This window comes from Triplophysa dalaica, chromosome 12 (genome assembly GCF_015846415.1).
Source record: "Triplophysa dalaica isolate WHDGS20190420 chromosome 12, ASM1584641v1, whole genome shotgun sequence".
NCBI classification, from domain to species: domain Eukaryota; kingdom Metazoa; phylum Chordata; class Actinopteri; order Cypriniformes; family Nemacheilidae; genus Triplophysa; species Triplophysa dalaica.
In genome coordinates, this window is record NC_079553.1 from 19961910 (window position 1) to 19981958 (window position 20049).

The following is a 20049-nucleotide window of genomic DNA, read 5'->3' on the forward strand; positions in this document are numbered from 1 at the left end:
AGCGGACACAAATAATATAGTCAAAATTGTACTTACTACGACACTGAGCGACAATTTTCATTAGGTTTATAGGTTCATCATGCAGACTTACAGTCATATTATAACTGAACTGAACTGAACTGTCACATACTGTAATAAATGTGAACAATAGAGCTTTTTTCCATTTATATATTTTTTGTCTTTGTTTTAAAGACAGTAACAAATATAAAAACACACTACCCATGATACTACATGTTTAACAATGAGTCACTTTTTATCTTGATTTATGCTGAAACATCGTCTGAAAAAGTTTCCGTCGACATTAATGAGTGGTTGTTATTTTCCCCTGTAGTGGACTGCCTCCTCCAACAAACTTTATTCATGTTAGTTTAGCCAAATAAACAGTCAGAAACGGTGACAGATGCTTAAATCCTTTGTTGTGCTCGTTGATGAATCACTCGAGTTTCAGTAAACTGAATGTTTAGCTTATCCGCCGCTCACATACTGCATAAAATAGATACTGAGAAAACATCCTCCTGAATAAAAGCTATACACCTTTTGTGGACGCTAAATATAGTGCCAACGTTGTAACCGGTATGTTCGCGGCTGTGTGTGACACGGGACCTGCATGGCAGAATCGGTGGTTACCAAAGCGCAGGTGAGATGAACGGGTAGAGCAGGCAGTGGGCCAAACCACTGTGAGAGGCAGGGGAGGGGGAACTCGACAGTTGTTAAACTCTAAACATATTTTTTGCGTTTGTATTTTCTTCTAATTACACAATTAGTTTAGGTAAACATAAACATATTTATGACAATAGCGAATGCGAGTTTAATTGATGGAGGGGGACAACTCTCGGATAGAGGGGGACTTGTCTCCTCCGTCCCCCCGGGATTTACGCCCATGCACTCATTACACTATTGTCGCTACTTAACCATGCAGTATATGTGCAATGAATATGCATTTCTTAATTGTTAAATGTTTTGTTGTCTGTGGATTCTCTATACATAAAAGAGAGAAAAGAAGAGTTCTATTTTGGAGAATGTTTATTGTCCTTAGGGAAGGAGTACTTCGGTGAGGTCTATGTGTATGATCATGACAAAGAGGCTTTTCATACCGATACAAACCATTGCTTCAACACTAATCCATTTTGAATCGGAACATCCATCCCTGTTGGCCATTAACCCTTAATATTTATTTTTAATTTAGCTAAAAAGAGCCATTACAGCTTATTCATTATTTGGATACATACCCAAGCCATTTTAGAGCTTTCATTCCCAACTCTGGTCCTGCATGTGCAATGGATGACTCGTATTTAAATTATCCATTTTCATAAATTTCGTTTAATCCAACACTCACTATTTTATTTTAAATTTAATTTAAATAAAATATCATCCACAAATAGTTTTTATCTATTGTAACCAAAGGCAATGTTTGGCAGCTGGCCTCTTCGGAGACACTTTGCGCTCTCAGCTGCCTCCAGAATGACAGTTGGTTCTCTGTATCAGACTGTCTGGCTGTTGGAAGGCTGGAATATTTGAATGTCACTAGGGGAGGACATCTGTGGCTTGAGGAGGGGGCTTGTCAATAGGGCTTCACAAATGTCACTGGAATGGAGCAAGTAAAGACTTACATGGTTTCTGAACACCCCTCCATATTGAGCCTAAATGGTAGAGACGTTATTGATATGTATATAAAGATTGCTGGTAAGAAGAAGTGCAGTCAAATTGGGACTTTGGAGAGGGTGGTAGCAATCTAAAAAGGTAAGAGGAGCTATGTTCTCCAATGGGAAGGTCACTAATGGATGGATGGCATCATTTAGATGCACGTTGGCTTTTATATTTGTCTGTATATAGATTTTTACAGCTCCTACATTGTGTCTGTTTAGGGTTGGAAATGGATATCTTGCTTAGCATGAACAAGGAAATATGTAGGGTACTGCTAGGGGGAGCCATAACAGGGTAGACAGCATGTAGCTACAAGTTATCCACTTTAGTTGGGCTTTAAACTCTTTGAAATACTCACATGATTTGAGAAAACACACAAGTATGTTGTATTTTAATGTTTTGCCATGATTAAGTTGGCCAGATGTTGTTTTGTCTTGAGCCATGGGCTGTTTCTCCAAGGGAAGTGCCCAAACAGGCTCTGAGTAAGAAAGAGAAAAAACTGTTAATAATGATCCAAAAAGAATAAAAAGCATTTAAATGTACTGTAATCATGCATTTTGTATGCTTTCTTGTTTGTTTTGTGTGTGTTTTTTAATGAGACTATTAGCAGATTCACTTGTCTAAGTGAATTCATGTGATGTTTTAAAAATGGCCGCTCCTCGGAGAAGTGAGAGCTGTCACTTCCTGAATCAGACGACATACGGCATTGTTTAGCATTGTGCTTAACAGCTTAAGTATTTCAAACTATTTCCAAACAAAACTGTAATGAATATTTATTAGTTGCAAATGAATGGTTCAAGTATACTTTATAGGTTAATGGATTGAAATTGAAAAAATATGAGACTCTGGCCTAAGGTACATCCTAGACCTAGACTGTTTAAACCTTTCAATTTAGTGATGTATTTAACTTATTTTTACGAGTTATGCACAGAGTATAGATGACTCTTTCTTTGACTAGTCTCTTCCCTTTGCCAAAACTAGCACTTGTCTAAACTAGAACTTGTTAAGAGCACAACAAAGCTTTTGAGTGGCAATTTGGTTACCACCATTCGTTTGTGCTTTGCAGAACAAAGAGAGTCATACAGGTTTAAAATGAAAAGAAGTTAAGTAAAAGATGGCAGAGTTTTTCTTTTAAGGTGAGCTACTCCTTTGACCTAAAAAGGTAGCTGAATATCTGTTACAGGCTTCAGAAAAGGTGATGAATAGAGAAAAAAAGAGATGAAATATAGATACTATTAGATCTCCGCATAGATATTGTGAAATATCTATGCACTTGGTGGTTTGACAGCTTACCCAATAATATTCATGTGAAATTCTCCAATGAGTCATGACCTTAATAGACATTTCCATCTGGTCTAAAATCAGAGTACAACAGCATGGATTTATTATTTTATATTTGTTTATTTATTGGCCTCACCAAAAATCATTCATGTCATAGATGACAGCTATTGAACAACACATTACATATGCGTAAGCATAACAAAGCATTACTGATTTGCATAATTTTTTATATTTTTCATCTCTTTCCAACTGACGCTTTCAAGACTGTCACAAGTCATTTAGACAAAACCTCTTTTCGTGATTGTCTTGGAACAACAATTGTTCCATTCATTGCAGAACGTAATGAAAACACAACTAAAGATTATCCTTATTATTGAGCCCTGAATAAGCTTTAACTTGTGTTACTTTCTAAATTTTAATAGGTCAAACTAGTTCATAAATGTATTTGTCAATTACGACATTAACACCCAATTGTTGCATTCAAATGTTTTCTGCCTCTATTTTGTGCTTTTCTTCACGTTTTTAGATTCCGACAATAAAATTCAAATACTGAATTGCTTAATCTTTTTTTAACCCAGACGTACTAAATGTATTTTTAATCGCTCATCGGCTCCATTATTAATCATACTCGCCTCTATGGGACAACCATTTGCTGAACTTGGCAAACAGCATTGCAACCATTTTCCGCGCAGGGCGTGTGTTCACCAGAAAGAGACTGCCGAAAGGCTGCATGTGTGTTTTTTCCCCTCCTAAGCCAATGAGCTTTGCTTTGGCATGAGTCACTCCCTCATCCTGCCTCTATATGACAGAGCGGACAGTGAAATGGTGGCTACTGCTTCAAGTTACCATTAGGAAGAAACCAACTACAGACACATTACAGGTAAGATTCATAGTTTGGCTCATTTTTCTGCTTCTCGGGTTTTACCGAGCGTGCATCTTGTGACAAGAGTTTGGAGTAATTTAATAAAATATTTGCTGTTTCATCTAACCTCTCTCTTTTGAGCTAACTGTATTAGCCTGATCTATTGCCAGCATTCATTCAGTCTAGAAAGCCGATAGAGACAACCGCACGTTATAAGAGAAAGTAAACGGTGGTTTTGTATTTTGTTTACTTTATAGCGAAACTCGAGTATGACATCATTCATTATGCAATGTAGATAATGTTTTCTGAATGTGTTTTCCTGTACAAACCGATTTAGGTTACAGTATGTTAAATTAAATTGCTTTTTTGTCTGGGTTTAAGTGTTGCATCCTGTGAGTGTTAAAAGCACGAAAACCTGTTGTGTGAACTTTCACCTGTTTACTGATAGCTTTAAACTTAATGTCTTTTGTCTTACATTGCAACACTGTTTATACTAAAAGAAGAAAGACATTTAGACTAAATGGTAAATATGTAACAACTCGGGATGCTAGCAGGTTCATGACTGGACAGCAACCTTCCAAAAAACATGATAGGAATTATTCAACTAAAGTATTTTTACTGAGAAAAAAAACTAGAACATGATTTTTAATGTCCAAGGAGGTTTAAAATATTTTTTAATCAGATGTGTTTCCTCTCATTTCAGAATCGCAGCGGACCGAAAGAGCAACTTTCAGACCTACCGATGGCAAAAAATCAGGAGATAGGAATGACCGCGGCCAAAGTGTTGGGCTATGTGGAGAAGGTCTCCTCCTTCGCCTCCTCTATAGATCCTCTCTTTGGGTTTGTGACTTCTGTAGTTGGAGTGGTTAGGAGAGGCCTGGTGGAGAAGGAGGACCATGAGCTGGCCAAGGACTTTAAGCAGATCCACCAAAAGTTGGAAACAATCTCGGAGAAGAACAAGCAAACCCTTCGAAAGATCTGCATCGATGAAATCAACGAAACTTTCGGTAAATATGAGGAGTTCATCAAGCATCAGTACGGAGCCTTTAATACCATGGTGGAGAAGGTAAAGCAGGACCCAGACAACACCAAGCGTCACATGGATGACTTTGTGGAGATCTACGAGAGCGACAAAAGCGGCATGAGCTTAGACGTGTTTTATCGTGGAGTGATGGGCACCGAGTCTCTGTTTGGGGGGCAGATGCTGAAGGTCTACCTGGATGAATGCAAGAGGAACAGAAGCGTGATGGAGGCCAGATGCTCACATATGTCTCACCTGTTCCACATCGGTCTTATAGCACTGATGGCCTACACCTCGGTCAAAGAAGTTGACGAGGAAGAACTGAGAGACAAATGGGGCAAAAGGGTCATTGATATTCAAACCAAGATGCAGGAAGTTCTGGACCAATGTGAACAGGAGAACTGAGGGTGGGATGATGCACTGAAAGATTGCTCAGACAAATCCATTTTATGCTAAACTGTCGAATGTCATGAGCAGGATTTAATCGAGAAAAATGTAAAATGGTTGACTCTTCCTCAGCTGTTCATGATAGATACTTTGTACGTGTAATGCAAGCTCTTAATATATATCAACCAAAGCCTTTTTAAAGCATGATGCGAGTCATTTTAGTGTGACTGAGTAAAATGCAAAGAAGCAACACGTTTAAATCTTTAAGTTGCATATCGTGAGCAGTTATTAACAGAATTGAGTGTCTTGTTTTGTGGACCATCTTTGCCTTGTGAGCTCAATAAATGGTTATATTTTTCTCTCAATTCATGAAAATCAGTCTTTGTATTTCTTCATGTCATGTTAAATGTGAATGTAGTAGAGTAGGCGGGGCGGGACTGTGGTTCGAGTCCGGTGAGTAATTGTGAATTAGCGCCAGCTGTGCGCACACCGGCCTCGAATCACGTAGGAGATGGGAAGCAAATAAGAGACATAATGTTTTGAAATTTAACAGCCTATGAATACTTGATTTTGAATAATTTTACTTTGGAAACCATGTATCTGAATTTATTTGTTTCGAATTTACCTCTATGAAATTTAAATATGAAAATTCTTGATTTCCAATTTAAAAACCTGAATTTAATGCTCACAAATTCAGATACAAAAAAAAATCAACTTACAGAATTTCAGATAAAATAAATTCAGATTGATCAAATTTGATTGCTCTTATTCAGATCTCAAATTTCAAGTTAATACTTTTCAAAGAAAACATATGTCTAATTCGACTGCTCAAATTCAGATCGAAAAATTCAAGTTAAATATTCAAATGGTAACATGGGCTACCCAGGATAGGAAAAACAGTTGAGCCCAAAGCCCGTCTGCAATTGAACCGAACCATTGAACCGAATCATTGAACCGAACCATTGAACCGACGTCGGGCGGCCTATCAGAGCATGACAACCTGACTGTCTGTCATGATCATGGGCGTAAATCCCGGGGGGGTCGGAGGGGACATGTCCCCCTCTATCCTAGGGTTGTCCCCCCCCCCGATAAATTAAATTAGCTATTGTCATAAATATATTTATGTGTATCTAATCTAATTTAGTTATAAGTAGAAAGTACAAAAGCAAAAATGCGTTTTAGTTCAGAAACTGTTGAGTTCCCCCTCCCCTGCCTCTCACAATGGTTTGGCCCAATACCTGCTCTCCACATTCATCTCACCTGCGCATTGCGCAACACATTCAAGTCAGTCATACGGCTCAGTTCATCAGTGGTTGTTGAACTCCAGTAAGAAGTCTATTTTATTCACTTTAAATGAAGTGATTCTCCTTAATGTAGTTGATGCTGATTCATTAATAAATAAGTTCTTTCAAAAAAAGCTGATTACCGAGCTGATTTTTCCATGAATCTTCTATGTTAGCGATTAAAACGTTACTTAGCTAGTTAACGGTAGCTTGTTACATAGGACTTCACACACTGCAACTGACACGCCGAAGCCGTTTCGCATTCATTGTTATATTTTAAGCGAACATACCGGTTACAGTTTTGTGACGTTGGCACTATATCTAGTGTCCACAAAGGTGCACAGCTTTCATTCAGTTGGAGAAGGTCGTTTTCTCAGCATCTATTGTGTGCAGTAGGCTATGTGCGCGGCGGATAAGATGAACATTAAGTTTAATGAATCTCGGGCGATTCATCAACGAGTACAACTCAGAATTTAAGTTTGTTTGGGTACACGAACATGAACAAAGTTTGTTGGCGGAGATTGTCCACTACAGGGGAAATTAACAACCACTCAATAATGTCGATGTACGGTTACTTTGTCAAACAATGTTGCAGTATAAATCAGGATAACATTTTAAAAGTGTTAAAAAAGTGACTCAATGTCAACATGTAGCATCTGTCTTCAAAAGACAAAAAATATATAAACATGGAAAAAAGCTTTATTTTTTCAGTTCAGTTATAGTATGACTGCAAGTCTAATGCTTATTGTCGCTAAGTGTTGTAGTAAGTGCAATTTTGAATGTATTATTTGTGTCCCCTTCAAAAATTGCTCTTGAGAAATTTTATATGTATTGCCCCTACTGTTAAATGAGATTTGCGCCCATGGTCATGATCCAAGAAGAGGCCAAGGCATGGATATTAAACCTGTAAAGAAGATGACTTCTAGGGAAAACGAAGGCGCTCCGGTAAGTTTGCTGTTCATGTACAATCAGACTCTACAGAACAAAAGTATGTTGTTGCTTATTATTTTTTGGAACTATTATTATTATTATTTTTCGACGTCGGTTTGGTTCATTGGTTCGTTTCATTGGTTCAGTTCAATGGTTCGGTTCAATTGCAGACAGGCTCTGGGCTCAACTGTTTTTCCTATCCTGGGTAGCCCGGATGTTACCATGTGAATATTTAACTTGAATTTTTCGATCTGAATTTGAGCAGTCGAATTAGACATATGTTTTCTTTGAAAAGTATTAACTTGAAATTTGAGATCTGAATAAGAGCAATCAAATTTGATCAATCTGAATTTATTTTATCAGAAATTCTGTAAGTTGATTTTTTTTGTATCTGAATTTGTGAGCATTAAATTCAGGTTTTTAAATTGGAAATCAAGAATTTTCATATTTAAATTTCATAGAGGTAAATTCGAAACAAATAAATTCAGATACATGGTTTCCAAAGTAAAATAATTCAAAATCAAGTATTCATAGGCTGTTAAATTTCAAAACATTATGTCTCTTATTTGCTTCCATAGATGGGAGCATATAAGAGAACGAGCGACCGAACCGTCGAGGAGAGAGGACCGGGCCCGAACTTATGTTATGTTTGTATTTATATTTATGTTTATGTTCATGTTCATGTTTTGTTCGCCGGCGGTCGTCCGTGAGGGGCCGCCGGCTGCTATATTAATTTATTAAATGTTTAAAATGTCTTCCGGTTCCCGACTCCTTCCTTCCTTTTATGGAGATGTGTTACAGTGAACACACAGAAGGGCTGTGATTTTCGCATGTCTCCAGGTGAATATGAAAATTACTCTTATTTGCATAAAATGCAAATTTGACTGACTTGGCAGAGACTGAACTGCTATTGTTGGTCCATGTAATCTTCGCCGTTTATAAGATAAATATAACTCTTATGTATTATATTTACCAGCTTAATCACTTTCAAATCCTTTTCCTTTTTCAGGTAAAAATTCTCATCGAGACTTCTTCCTCCAGATGCAATGGCTGACAATGAGATATTTGATGACCCAGAGAAGCTGAAGAGAGGTCTAATAAAGGTTCTAGAATGCGTGGCCAGAATCCCATCTTTGGCGTGGCCGGGTCTCTCATCCGTGTGGTGCTGCACCATGTGGACGATGAAGATCTCCAGATACTCAAACATGAGTTCCGAAGCGTGAATCGAGCCCTGGATGATATTTCACAACAGAACCGTCAAACCTTGCAGCAGATCAGGAAGGAGACGATTGACAAACAGTACGGCCAGATCGAAGAAAACCTTCGCAACCAGTTCCGCAAATTCATGGAGATCGTGGAAGCCAAGCCCGAGCACCTGCAGCGCAAGAAGGACGATTTCGTAGAGAGATACATGAATGACAACGAAGACCAAAACATGCACACGCTTTGGGATGGCGTGATGGGGAAACGCAAACACATCAGCCGGCCCATTCTAGAAGTGTATATGAAGCATTCTGAGGGTGACCGGAGTGTCATGGAGAACCTCTGCACCCGACTCGCCTACCTGTTCTGCATTGGTTTCATCGCGATGATGGGCTACTATGCCTTCATAGAAGATGATGTGGAGGCTCGGAGTGGGAAGATAAGATGAAAAACGTGCAGGAGAAGATGCAGGAAGCGCTGAGGAGGTGCATATGATTTATTACGCACAACCAATGCCTTAAACAACTTCTTGGTTGCTCTCTTGTATGCATGTCTTGCTTTCCGTTTCCACTTTAACAGACCTTTTCACCATCAACCTGAACCATCTAATGCAATTTTGTCCTCGATGACTGCAGGTTTTGCTGACGTACACTGTACGCATAGTGATGGGCCTTTTTTTCTGTAATCTACTTTTTCCAATCACAGGTTTATGCTGGCTCAGTTTATCATTATAGGACAAACTGTAACACTATTAAAAGATAAACTACTGTACAGTATAATCTACAGCAAGAGCAAAGATAAACCGCATAAGAAGTTGGGTTTTCAGTTTAAAAGAACTTGCCTGTGTTGAAGTGTGATGCATACAGTTAAATGGTCAAATGAAATGAAGTTCTAGCCATGTTGGAGAATCCTCTGCCCCTGTCTGTTGGGGTTGTGTTTATAATATAGGGAGATAGATGAAATGTTTATGTTTGTGACGTTTTCATTTAAGAATCTGTTGGTTCCATGTTAAAGAATAAGGTTTAGTCTAATAATTTTTTTGTATCCTGTTGAGTACAGACAGTGTCACAATGTTTTCTTTATGTATATAGCTTCTGTTAAATAAGTTGTAGTTAAGGATGTGTTTATGTTAATAGGTAAAGAGTTTTTTATTTTGAGGGGGGCAACCCCTCAACACTCCCACATCCACTATTTCACAGCTTAACTCCTGAGACTGCGATAGACTGCCGTTAGACTGGGGTAACTAGAGTTTCTTTTTAGTACCAAACCTCTACATTGACAAATTTTGTGTGGAATATCTGATCTAGTAAGGAAATCAGAGCAGTCCACACAGTAAGTGTTTCTGTTTAACATTATTTTAAGGGCATTTAAAATGTTAGGGTTAAACAAATGGTTAAATGTTTTTCATGGTTTGCTGAAGATCTAAAACTTCTGAACCGAGCAGGTTTTATTTAATTGTTAGCATTTTCTTAAATTGCATGCTTCTCACTCAAAACATGTCTTGAATATACTTTACTTACTAAATAAACACATGCCGACTGGACATATCAAAATAGCAAGAGAAATACATTAGGCAAGTTTTTAAGGACCCCTATATTTTTCTCTATGTGTAAAGTGCTTTTTATGTTTTTTCCAGACAGATCTGACAGATTGTGTTCTGGATTGGGAATTACACGTAAGCGGTAAAACTGAGTTACATTTAAAATAATTTTTTACATGTAAAATCTAGACTTAAAATTGAAATAAATGTACAAATAAACAAAAAATGGCTTTAACAAGCGGGGATTGTGCAACTTCTGTAGACAACATGTCTTGTGAAACGCTGTAAATGGTGTTTTAAATGTTTCAAAAACACAAAGAGCCTCCACGATAGATGTGCTCTAGTTTCGGCTCTTAGAAAGTTCTTCATTTAAAAGATTGTACATTACCTCTAGTTTCAGCCTTTGATCTTCTCATCTTCTTTTCTTGATGCTCTATAAGTACTGGCAAACATGCATATCCGTAGAATTTAAATTGACCTTTGACTTATGTCTCTCAGCGGTGTAGACCTGCTCCAACAAATGGTACATTCATGTGCATTACCCAATCCTAAACTTGCCTGTTACTTTAGGTATGGACTAATGTCATATATATACACTACAATGCATGTACTCAGATGTGATTTTGTTAATGCATCTGTTGATAAAGAGTGAAATACTTGAACGATGAATACGTGTCTTGTGTTACCATGTTGTCTCAATAAATAGAAATGCTTTAAAAAAAGAGCAAATTATTTAATCCTACTAGGCCTATAACCTAAAATACACAACATGAAAGCAAAATGGATCTCTCACTAACAACAGTTTTTGACACACAAACAGGTTTGTTTACTACAGGAGTTAGTAGCATCACCATGTGAGTGTCAAAAACATTTTCCCATATCCTAAATCATTCTCCTGGTAAACATGAGTATAGTTTAACACCTATCTATTATCTCACCAGTGCTTGTCTGAAACTTATTAACCCTTAACAAAGTCACTGTTCACTTTTGTTAAGAGATACAAACACACACACACACACACACAAAAAATATTATTAGACATTGACATATTGATGTTGATTAGAGAAAAATATAGGGGTCCTTAAAAACTTGCCTAATGTATTTCTCTTGCTATTTTGATATGTCCAGTCGGCATGTGTTTATTTAGTAAGTAAAGTATATTCAAGACATGTTTTGAGTGAGAAGCATGCAATTTAAGAAAATGCTAACAATTAAATAAAACCTGCTCGGTTCAGAAGTTTTAGATCTGTAGCAAACCATGAAAAACATTTAACCATTTGTTTAACCCTAACATTTTAAATGCCCTTAAAATAATGTTAAACAGAAACACTTACTGTGTGGACTGCTCTGATTTCCTTACTAGATCAGATATTCCACACAAAATTTGTCAATGTAGAGGTTTGGTACTAAAAAGAAACTCTAGTTACCCCAGTCTAACGGCAGTCTATCGCAGTCTCAGGAGTTAAGCTGTGAAATAGTGGATGTGGGAGTGTTGAGGGGTTGCCCCCCTCAAAATAAAAAACTCTTTACCTATTAACATAAACACATCCTTAACTACAACTTATTTAACAGAAGCTATATACATAAAGAAAACATTGTGACACTGTCTGTACTCAACAGGATACAAAAAAAATATTAGACTAAACCTTATTCTTTAAAAAATAAAAATAGATATTCTTGAATTTTGAAAAGAATGCTAAACAATTATATTTTAACCTAGGGTTAGAACTAAACTAGGGGACTATCCTTATTTTAGATCTTGAAATATCATCTTAAACTACACATTCATTAAATAAACAGTGTAGAACTAAACAAAAATGACACGTAGATATATGTTTTTCCTATAAGTTCAGGTTTAAAAGTTTAACCCTAAACCAGATTTTGACATGTTTGGTTTTTAATGTGAGGTTCAAAAGAGATCCTTTATCTGCCTAAGTTACCGGAATTTTGTCCGTCCCCGTGGTTGGTAGGCCCGTGGCCTCTTCAGGCAGAAGAAAGTCAGCCAGGACAGAACCTCACAACATTGTTAAGTCCTTGACTTAACTCCTAAAGTCTATAGTTGTGTTAAACTGAAAGTTTAGAGGTGCTAAGGCATGTGGATTGCCTTCTTCGCAGAGGCAGAGAGAACATGTTGGGCACGTGCATTAATCAAAAGCTAATTGACGAGCGTTGTTAAGAATGCAGACCAGTAATATACTTGCTCTACATGCCTAGCAGACACCCTCCGACATCTTCCACAGACAGAAGAACATCAGGCAGGATGAAAAACACATATTTTTTTATTAAATCTTTGACTTAACCCTTGCACACTAAACCTTTGTCAGAGCACCTTGTTTAGTCAAACAAAACTAACATTCGGACCCACACTCCATGACCAGGAAGAACATGTCGGGTCATTTCCTTTAATTAAAAGATAGTTCATGGCACATTGATAAGAAGGCAGACCCCCCAAAGTCTCAAACACTTTCATCATTTGGCAGGTAAAAGACTTAAACATGGAACCAACAGATTCTTAAATGAAAACGTCACAAACATAAACATTTCATCTATCTCCCTATATTATAAACACAACCCCAACAGACAGGGGCAGAGGATTCTCCAACATGGCTAGAACTTCATTTCATTTGACCATTTAACTGTATGCATCACACTTCAACACAGGCAAGTTCTTTTAAACTGAAAACCCGACTTTAAAATATTATTTTATCGTATTTCATTTTTATCAATTTTATTTTACATCAGTGCTTCTTGTTTCTTTAACCCATCTTGTATTGCTTCATTCACAGACATTACGGCAAAAGACCAAGCATTCTGAAACCACATTCTCATCTCTTCTACAAAGAAGGGGGGTGGGAAACAACAAGGTCTGGCAATTACACACACAAAAATCCTGAACAACAAAAAGGGGTGTCATAAATGCACGATGGATGCACCTGACTGCATGCAACAGCTTTCAACACAGGCAAGTTATTTCTCATACTCAACTAAACCTTTCTTTACCAAGTCATAAAATCACACCAATATAAACTTTGTTTGGGACATCTTGATAAGAAAGACAGACCCCTAGTGTCATGTTGGGTAACGAGACAGACACCCGCTGTAAGTCCTGCAGGATGGGACCAACATTCGCCAGGTGGTGTGGGGTGTCAGACCCAGGAACCAGAGCAAGACTTTTATAAACTTTTTACTTGATCTTAGAAGAAACATCACACGCATTAACATTTCATTTATCTCTCCTCTCATATACTAATCACCCACATCAGATAGACTTCACACAGGTGTTGGGAGACATGTCTGAAAGCATCGTCTTGTTCTGGGGGTGGGAGGTCTGTGTGTGTGTGTGTGTGTGGGTAGGAAGGGGGACAGAGAATCCTCGAGCATAGCTGGAACTACATTTTATCAACTGACTGCATGCATCACACTTTAACACAATCAAGTTATTTTTAAACTTAAAACCTGATTTTCAAAATATTTAATCTTATTTCAGTTAAACGCTATTTATCTATCATCAGTTCTTCTTAATTCTTTAACTCATTTTGTGTCATTTCATCCATAGAGATTATGGTCAAAGAGCATTCATTCTGAAAAAAAGTTCATAATGTTTTAAAAAAGTTATTTTTAAGCTTAAAAATCTCAACCTGACTATTTTAGCTTATTTATTTGATCACTATATATCTATTTTATTAAACATCAGTGCTTCTTGTATTCTTTAACTTTGAATTGCTCTCATTCACAGGAGGTCATTGACCAAACCAATTCCTTATATCTTCCGCTGTGAAGGGGGGTGTGTGACAGCGAGGTCTGGACATTACAAACATCTTTTATGATCATCAACAAAGGGTCATAAATGTACACACGGTGCCCGATCAAAGGGGGTCATAATCATAAAACACAGCAGGGGGCCATAAATTAGGGTTATAAATCACAATTTTTGACACACGGTGTATCATATTTTCTTCTAACTCCATTCACGTGAAAAGGAGGCACTTCATAAGACTTCTTTTTTTAAACTGTCATTAAATCAAATATTGTAGTCAAAAGTTAACATTGATTTATATAAGTTGTTATTATTATATATTAAGTACATTTAATTTGTAAAGATTATTTGTAATATTTTATTCATTTTAGAAAAAAACTTCTTGACGTATCACCCTATGAGTTTTCATATATTCTTGGCTCTTATTTGCTGCTTTACATTATTTTGCCAGTCAATTATCTTTGTAACAATTGTTTTGCTTTATCTTCGACCTACAATTGGTATTAAACAGTACACCACAGAATATATTAGTGTTGACCTTAAATGATTAAAAATTATGAGACAACCCTATACAAATATATAATCTTATTTGATTATTTAATGTTATATAAATTATTTAATATTAGATTTAATTTTTCCAGAGATGTGAACCAGTATTGTGCCATTGGTGTATTTTTCATTCTTCCACCGCTAGATGTCAGCAAAAGACCAAAAACTGAGTTCAGTGTTACGCTCACTCTGGTCGGTTACAATAGCCTCTGCTGGTAGCCTACACCGTACACTACCTTTTTGGGTAAAAGTCTCTTAAATAAAATCTGTTCAAATATACGAAAAAACATGTAAATGTTCTAAAAACAATCGTATAATTTTATTTTTAAATGACCACAAATACCAATAATAAATCATTTGTTTAGCACAAACACCGGTTTGTCAACAGCCTATTATGTTCCCGTTTTCTTGTTATAAGAAAAAAAATCATTCAAGAGTAGAAACCTATTAATACAAGTTGTACTTTACCCTGTGACATCACAGAAAAAGCAGCTCCTTTGTCTTGATCTGGAAGATCTTTAATAGATTGCTGAGTCAGATCTGAGAGGTACTCATATAAAAACACATATCTGAAACAGAATAAATAAATCACATAAATGTTTCCTTATTGGCAAATGAACGTTTGTTCTGGGATCATGTGCAGCTCCATTGTAATCAAAATATTACAAAAACTATAGAATCATGGTAACAACAATAAATCCCCAACATAACTGAAACTCTGTTATGAACAAGAAAATATTAGACATTAATATGTCTAAGAAATGAATTGAATTCCGAATGTCTATGTTTACCCTTTATTTCAAATTATGCTGGGTGCTATTATAACGATTAGCTTATACAATAAATTAAGCTGAAATACAGTTTCTTTTAAGAAAGTAATTCGGAAAATATTTTTTTGGGCTTTTTTTGGCATTTTTCTCTTCGCCTATATAATATATATATATATATATATATATATATATATATTATAGGAAAATGTATAACTGTAATTAAAACTAAAACATTTTAAAAACTGTTCACATGTTGGTTATGTACCAGACAGCATAACGTTAACAATGCAAATCTTAATGCAAAAAGTGAAATCCTTTTTGGTGGATCCCAGGAGAACATGCTGGTCATAATTCGCCGTCGCATGATGGATGCACACACACACACACACACGTCAAGGTCACACCTGATAGTTGCAAATACAATTGTCGACCACTTATTTTACACATATGAACAGATGTGATTTTAAGGACGACCAGAAAGATATGCCATGCATCAATTAGACTGAAAATTGCTCGACGAAAACGTTAATGAAGTGGCAAGAAAATCGCATATAATACAAATGCATATCAATTTTAAAATGTGTAGCTATCTTGAATAATTTAACAGCACACGGCCTGTTAAAGTAACATTCAGGCAAAGAGTATTGTGATGTAAGGGAGTACGGTGGAGGTGTCTTTGAGTTAATGAGGGGTGGGGACTAAGGGAATTGAAGTGTACAGGTGATGCGGATTAAAAGGCTGATAAAAAGACTGTTGGAGAGGCTGCTTTTCGTTCGGGAGCTCGAGTGTGGGTGACACGCTAAATGGCCGCTTGAGATAAATAGTGTCTCCGGCGGTGAAGACAGGTAGCCAGATAGAGGGGGAGTTAATAGAGCTAGTCAGTGAGGGCCTTCTTTGGTGGTTAGGAGAGCTCCTGAAACCTGGATTATAGCTGACAACGTGCTAGTGCTACTGCATACCCTGTGCTGGTGCCACTTAAACTGGGATTATAGCTGGCAACGTGCTAGTGCTGTCGCCTACCCTGTGGTGGTGCAATTGGACTACTGGACTTCTGCCTGACCCCGTGAGAGATCGAACGCTGTGTCTCCGGTGATCGCTGTGGTTGGGAGATTGAAGCAAGCCTTGACTAAAGGGGGGTAATGTGCCGTACTGGAGTGTGTTTATGGTTTTAATGCAATAAAGCTTTCATACTTGTCCCTGTGGTGTTCGGTCTCTGATTTACATTTGCCTGGGTGTTACACTGGTGGCAGCGGTGGGATATTTTTCTTGTAACAATTAGACAACAGGCAATGGAGGGCAGAGAGGGACACCAAGAGGGCCAAGCAGGGCCGTCGAATGTTGCCATTTCGGCGACGGTACCTTTGTTGGAAGCCACAGCTGCATCAGCAAACAGAGCTTTTTCACGCCCTATATTTATGCCAGAGACTTTCACTGGCATGGGACGGGAGTGGTCTGATTGGAGAGAGCAGTTTGAAATGGCAGCTGTGGTAAATAATTGGAATGATGGGACGAAGCTTAAATTTATGGCGCTTTTATTGGCGGGTCGTGCTCGAGATATCTATAGTGGCCTCCCTTTAGAGGCCAAGCATAGTTATGTGTTATTAAAAGATGCGTTGGGAAAATGTTTTGAACCATGTGAAACCGCAGAATGGAACCGAGTAAGTGTTTCGTCACGCAAACGGCAGCCGAATGAAACAGTGCGTGAATATGGTAATGCTCTTCGGAGGTTGGGGGTTAAAGCATACCCGGCGGTAGGGGCAGATACGCAGGATTTACTGGCCAGAGACCATTTTATTACACATGTAGGGAATGGAGAAACTCTCATGCGGCTCCGTAGCTTTAAGCCCCTTACGTTAGAAGAAGCGATTGATATTGCCGTAGAATTCGAGTTTATTCAGGGATTAGAACAATGTACGGTTCATCCCGATTCAAAAGTGCGGGGGTTGCATGTACCTGAAGTAGAGATTAAAGTAGATATGCTGACCGGGGTCGTAGATGCACTGCGTAATGAAGTGCAAACATTGAAAAAATCTGTGCAGCAATGGCTGGAAGTTGCTCCCCCGCAAGTTAGAAATGCACCCCTGCAGAAGGATAGCGGAGAGTCCTTGGTAACAATGATGAGCGGAAGTAGACCGGCTCAGCCGTTAGTGGGGGGGTGTTGGGAATGCGGGTGCATCGGCATTTGAGGAGAGAGTGTCCTTATCTATCGGGAAATGGGAGGGGGCAGGCACGTTAGGCCAAATGCCTGCCCCAACCTGGGAACAACTTTGTCAATTGGCCTCACCGTTCCAGAGCTATCCTGGGGTCTATCTGGCCGCCATACTAGGTGGGTGTGATGTGAAGCTTTTTGTTGATACAGGTGCCCAGGTTTCAATAATACCCAAGCAGAGGTGGCTGACCATTACTGATGGAGGGGCTCGACTTGAGCATCATGATGGTGTGGTCAGGGTGGTTAGTGGGGGAGAACTGTCGATTTTGGGACGTTGGCAGACTGTATGTCAGTTTGACTCATTAGGGGTGATAGCAGAGTTTCTGGTGGCAGATGTGGAGCCACAGGAAATTCTGCTTGGTGCAGATTTTTGGTTAAAATTCGGTGCTGTTATTAACCTTGAGCAAAAGAGCTGCCGATTAATGGGGAAACAAATACCTCTTATTTTTGCCAACGATAGGGATGCACAGGTACGCGAGGTTATACGCATTTGCCTGGGTGTTACAGTATATTTACAGAGATCTTCGTCTGGCTGAATGGATATCATTACGCATATTTCTACTATAAATAATAACATCAATCATATACGATAGTAAAATATACTCTCCTTAAAAGCTTTAATAAATAAATCGCTTGTGAAATACCTGCCAACCCTGTGTGGAAAATGTCTGCATGTTTCTCGTGATCCGGTTGTGTGTCTCTGTTGCGCATTGCGCGCAATGTTCCTCTTGAAAAACAATCATTATGCTATTGTTTTACCAAAAACAACACAGAATAGTTCTTTCTGTCTTCAAATTACGAAAAAAAGGTAATCAATGTCGTCAAATATATTTTATCTGACTGTTGCCAAGGGCTTTCCAAAACATGCTCGAAGCGCGCAACTCTCTCTTTCTCACCCTCCCTCCCTCTCTTTCTCTCTCACTATATTGCCGCTCTCTCAGGTCATTACAAACATCTTCGAGCCAAAACCTAGGGGGAATTTTTTTAATTTCGGACACACGTCGAGATCTCAAGCGGCTGTCCATCCTGCCAGGCTTGAAGAACCCGTTTTAAAGCTTCTCTGTTCGGGTAAATGCGATGATGCGCATCTTTAACATCTATGACTAAAAGGGTTCTCTAGGTGTGTCCTTTACGCAGCAGTAGATCACAAACAAACAATATGATGTTTAGCAAAATTAAATACGTATGACCAGTGTTGTGCTAGTTACTAAGAAATAGTAACTAGTTACTTCATTCAAAAAGTAACTCAATTACTTTGTTGATTACTTATACCAAAAAGTAATGCATTACTGGTAAAAGTTTTTTTTTAGTTTTTTTTTAAAGATTGTTCCCATTAATGCTCATTTATGCGTTATGGTCTATACAAACACAAAACTGACTTGAACACAGTAATTTTTGAACACTATTTTTTTTCTGACCATTTTAAGTCAGACCAGCACAAACTGAAAATATCACAAGGATTTATGTGATAAATAACACAAAACAGGCTGAATAATATATTCAGAATCAAAAATAAAAAAACTAAAGTGGCTTCTGCATCATAAAAGCGGTTGTGTTCAGCCCTTTAAATGTTCCTTTCACAGCTTAAGTATGAAAACTATCAACAATGTACAACATAAAACATTTTGAAATAATTAAACGAAAGCAATCTGAATTATGATTCAGAATAAATTTGGAGAAACTCAGCACCAAAAAATGCTATCATGCAACTATGCAATTTTCAAACTAACCACAAATTACGAGTTGCATGTCACCAACTTATGTAAAGTAAGCTGTGTGTATTCAAAGTGCAAAATCTGCAGTTGTATAAAAACAAACAAAAAAACAGCCTTTTTCCTAGCAATACAACATAATGCATTTAAAATAAAATTAGTGTTCTAAAATTTACATTCTTTCCATTTCTTAGGCTATATTAGTGCTTGCTCAGCTAAAAATATTAATGTTTACAACTATAAACTTTTTTTGAATATTGACAAATGTTTCTTACCTGAACTATGGCATCATGTAGGCCAGTTGCAATAATCAGGCCTTTTATCTCCAGTAGCTTCGACATCAAAACCTCTATTGTAGGCAGGAGGGTGCCATAGTAACAGTTTTCTTCTCCTTGCCGGATATCTAGAGCAACTGTGAGAGGCTTCATGATGGCACAGTATTCCCTCAGAAACTGAATCTCCCTCTCACTAAAACATTTTAGCTCTAAACGATTAGAGATCGTACTTAAGTCAGTCATGGGTATTTCAACTATTCTTGCCACAGCATCATTTAATGAATTCCACCTTGTGGAGCATGGCACAAGCAGTTTTTTGCCAACCAAATCGGCCACTAACTCTGAAGCCAAAGTCGACCGGCTAGCCTTACTCCTTACCTCCAATCTGTAGATAGCTTTAGTCCCAGGATTTGAAAGCAGCCACTTGTCCACATCAGAGCATGAAATTAAGTTAAGTGTATGAGAGGCACACCTCTGGTGTGGTGGTAAAACAATCCCCTCCTCTGTGGAGGTGTCAAGCACGTCTGCAACATCTGTGAAAGTAACCTCTTCATCATCTTCATCGTCAGAGAGCGATTCCGGTTGATACATTTGGAAGGCTTTTACAAAGTTAGAACCGTTATCAG

General features: G+C 37.9%; 2 protein-coding genes across 2 annotated transcripts; both read left to right on the top strand.

Moving 5' to 3' along the window:
- The first annotated feature begins 1694 nt into the window (after positions 1-1694).
- Positions 1695-9436, top strand: rpz (rapunzel). The gene is made up of 2 exons (XM_056761766.1): positions 1695-1740; positions 8418-9436. Exon 2 carries the CDS (start codon positions 8520-8522, stop codon positions 9057-9059), a length of 540 nt encoding a protein of 179 aa, XP_056617744.1. The 5' UTR covers positions 1695-1740; positions 8418-8519; the 3' UTR covers positions 9060-9436.
- Positions 3019-5560, top strand: rpz2 (rapunzel 2). The gene is made up of 2 exons (XM_056761764.1): positions 3019-3805; positions 4491-5560. Exons 1-2 carry the CDS (start codon positions 3728-3730, stop codon positions 5211-5213), a joined length of 801 nt encoding a protein of 266 aa, XP_056617742.1. The 5' UTR covers positions 3019-3727; the 3' UTR covers positions 5214-5560.
- Positions 9437-20049: the final 10613 nt, after the last annotated feature.

Coding starts and splice junctions, on each gene's coding strand:
- rpz2 (XM_056761764.1), top strand. CDS start 3,728: ATGACAGAGCGGACAGTGAAATGGTGGCTACTGCTTCAAGTTACCATT. Junction 3,806..4,490: donor CAACTACAGACACATTACAG/GTAAGATTCATA, acceptor CTCTCATTTCAG/AATCGCAGCGGACCGAAAGA.
- rpz (XM_056761766.1), top strand. CDS start 8,520: ATGCGTGGCCAGAATCCCATCTTTGGCGTGGCCGGGTCTCTCATCCGT.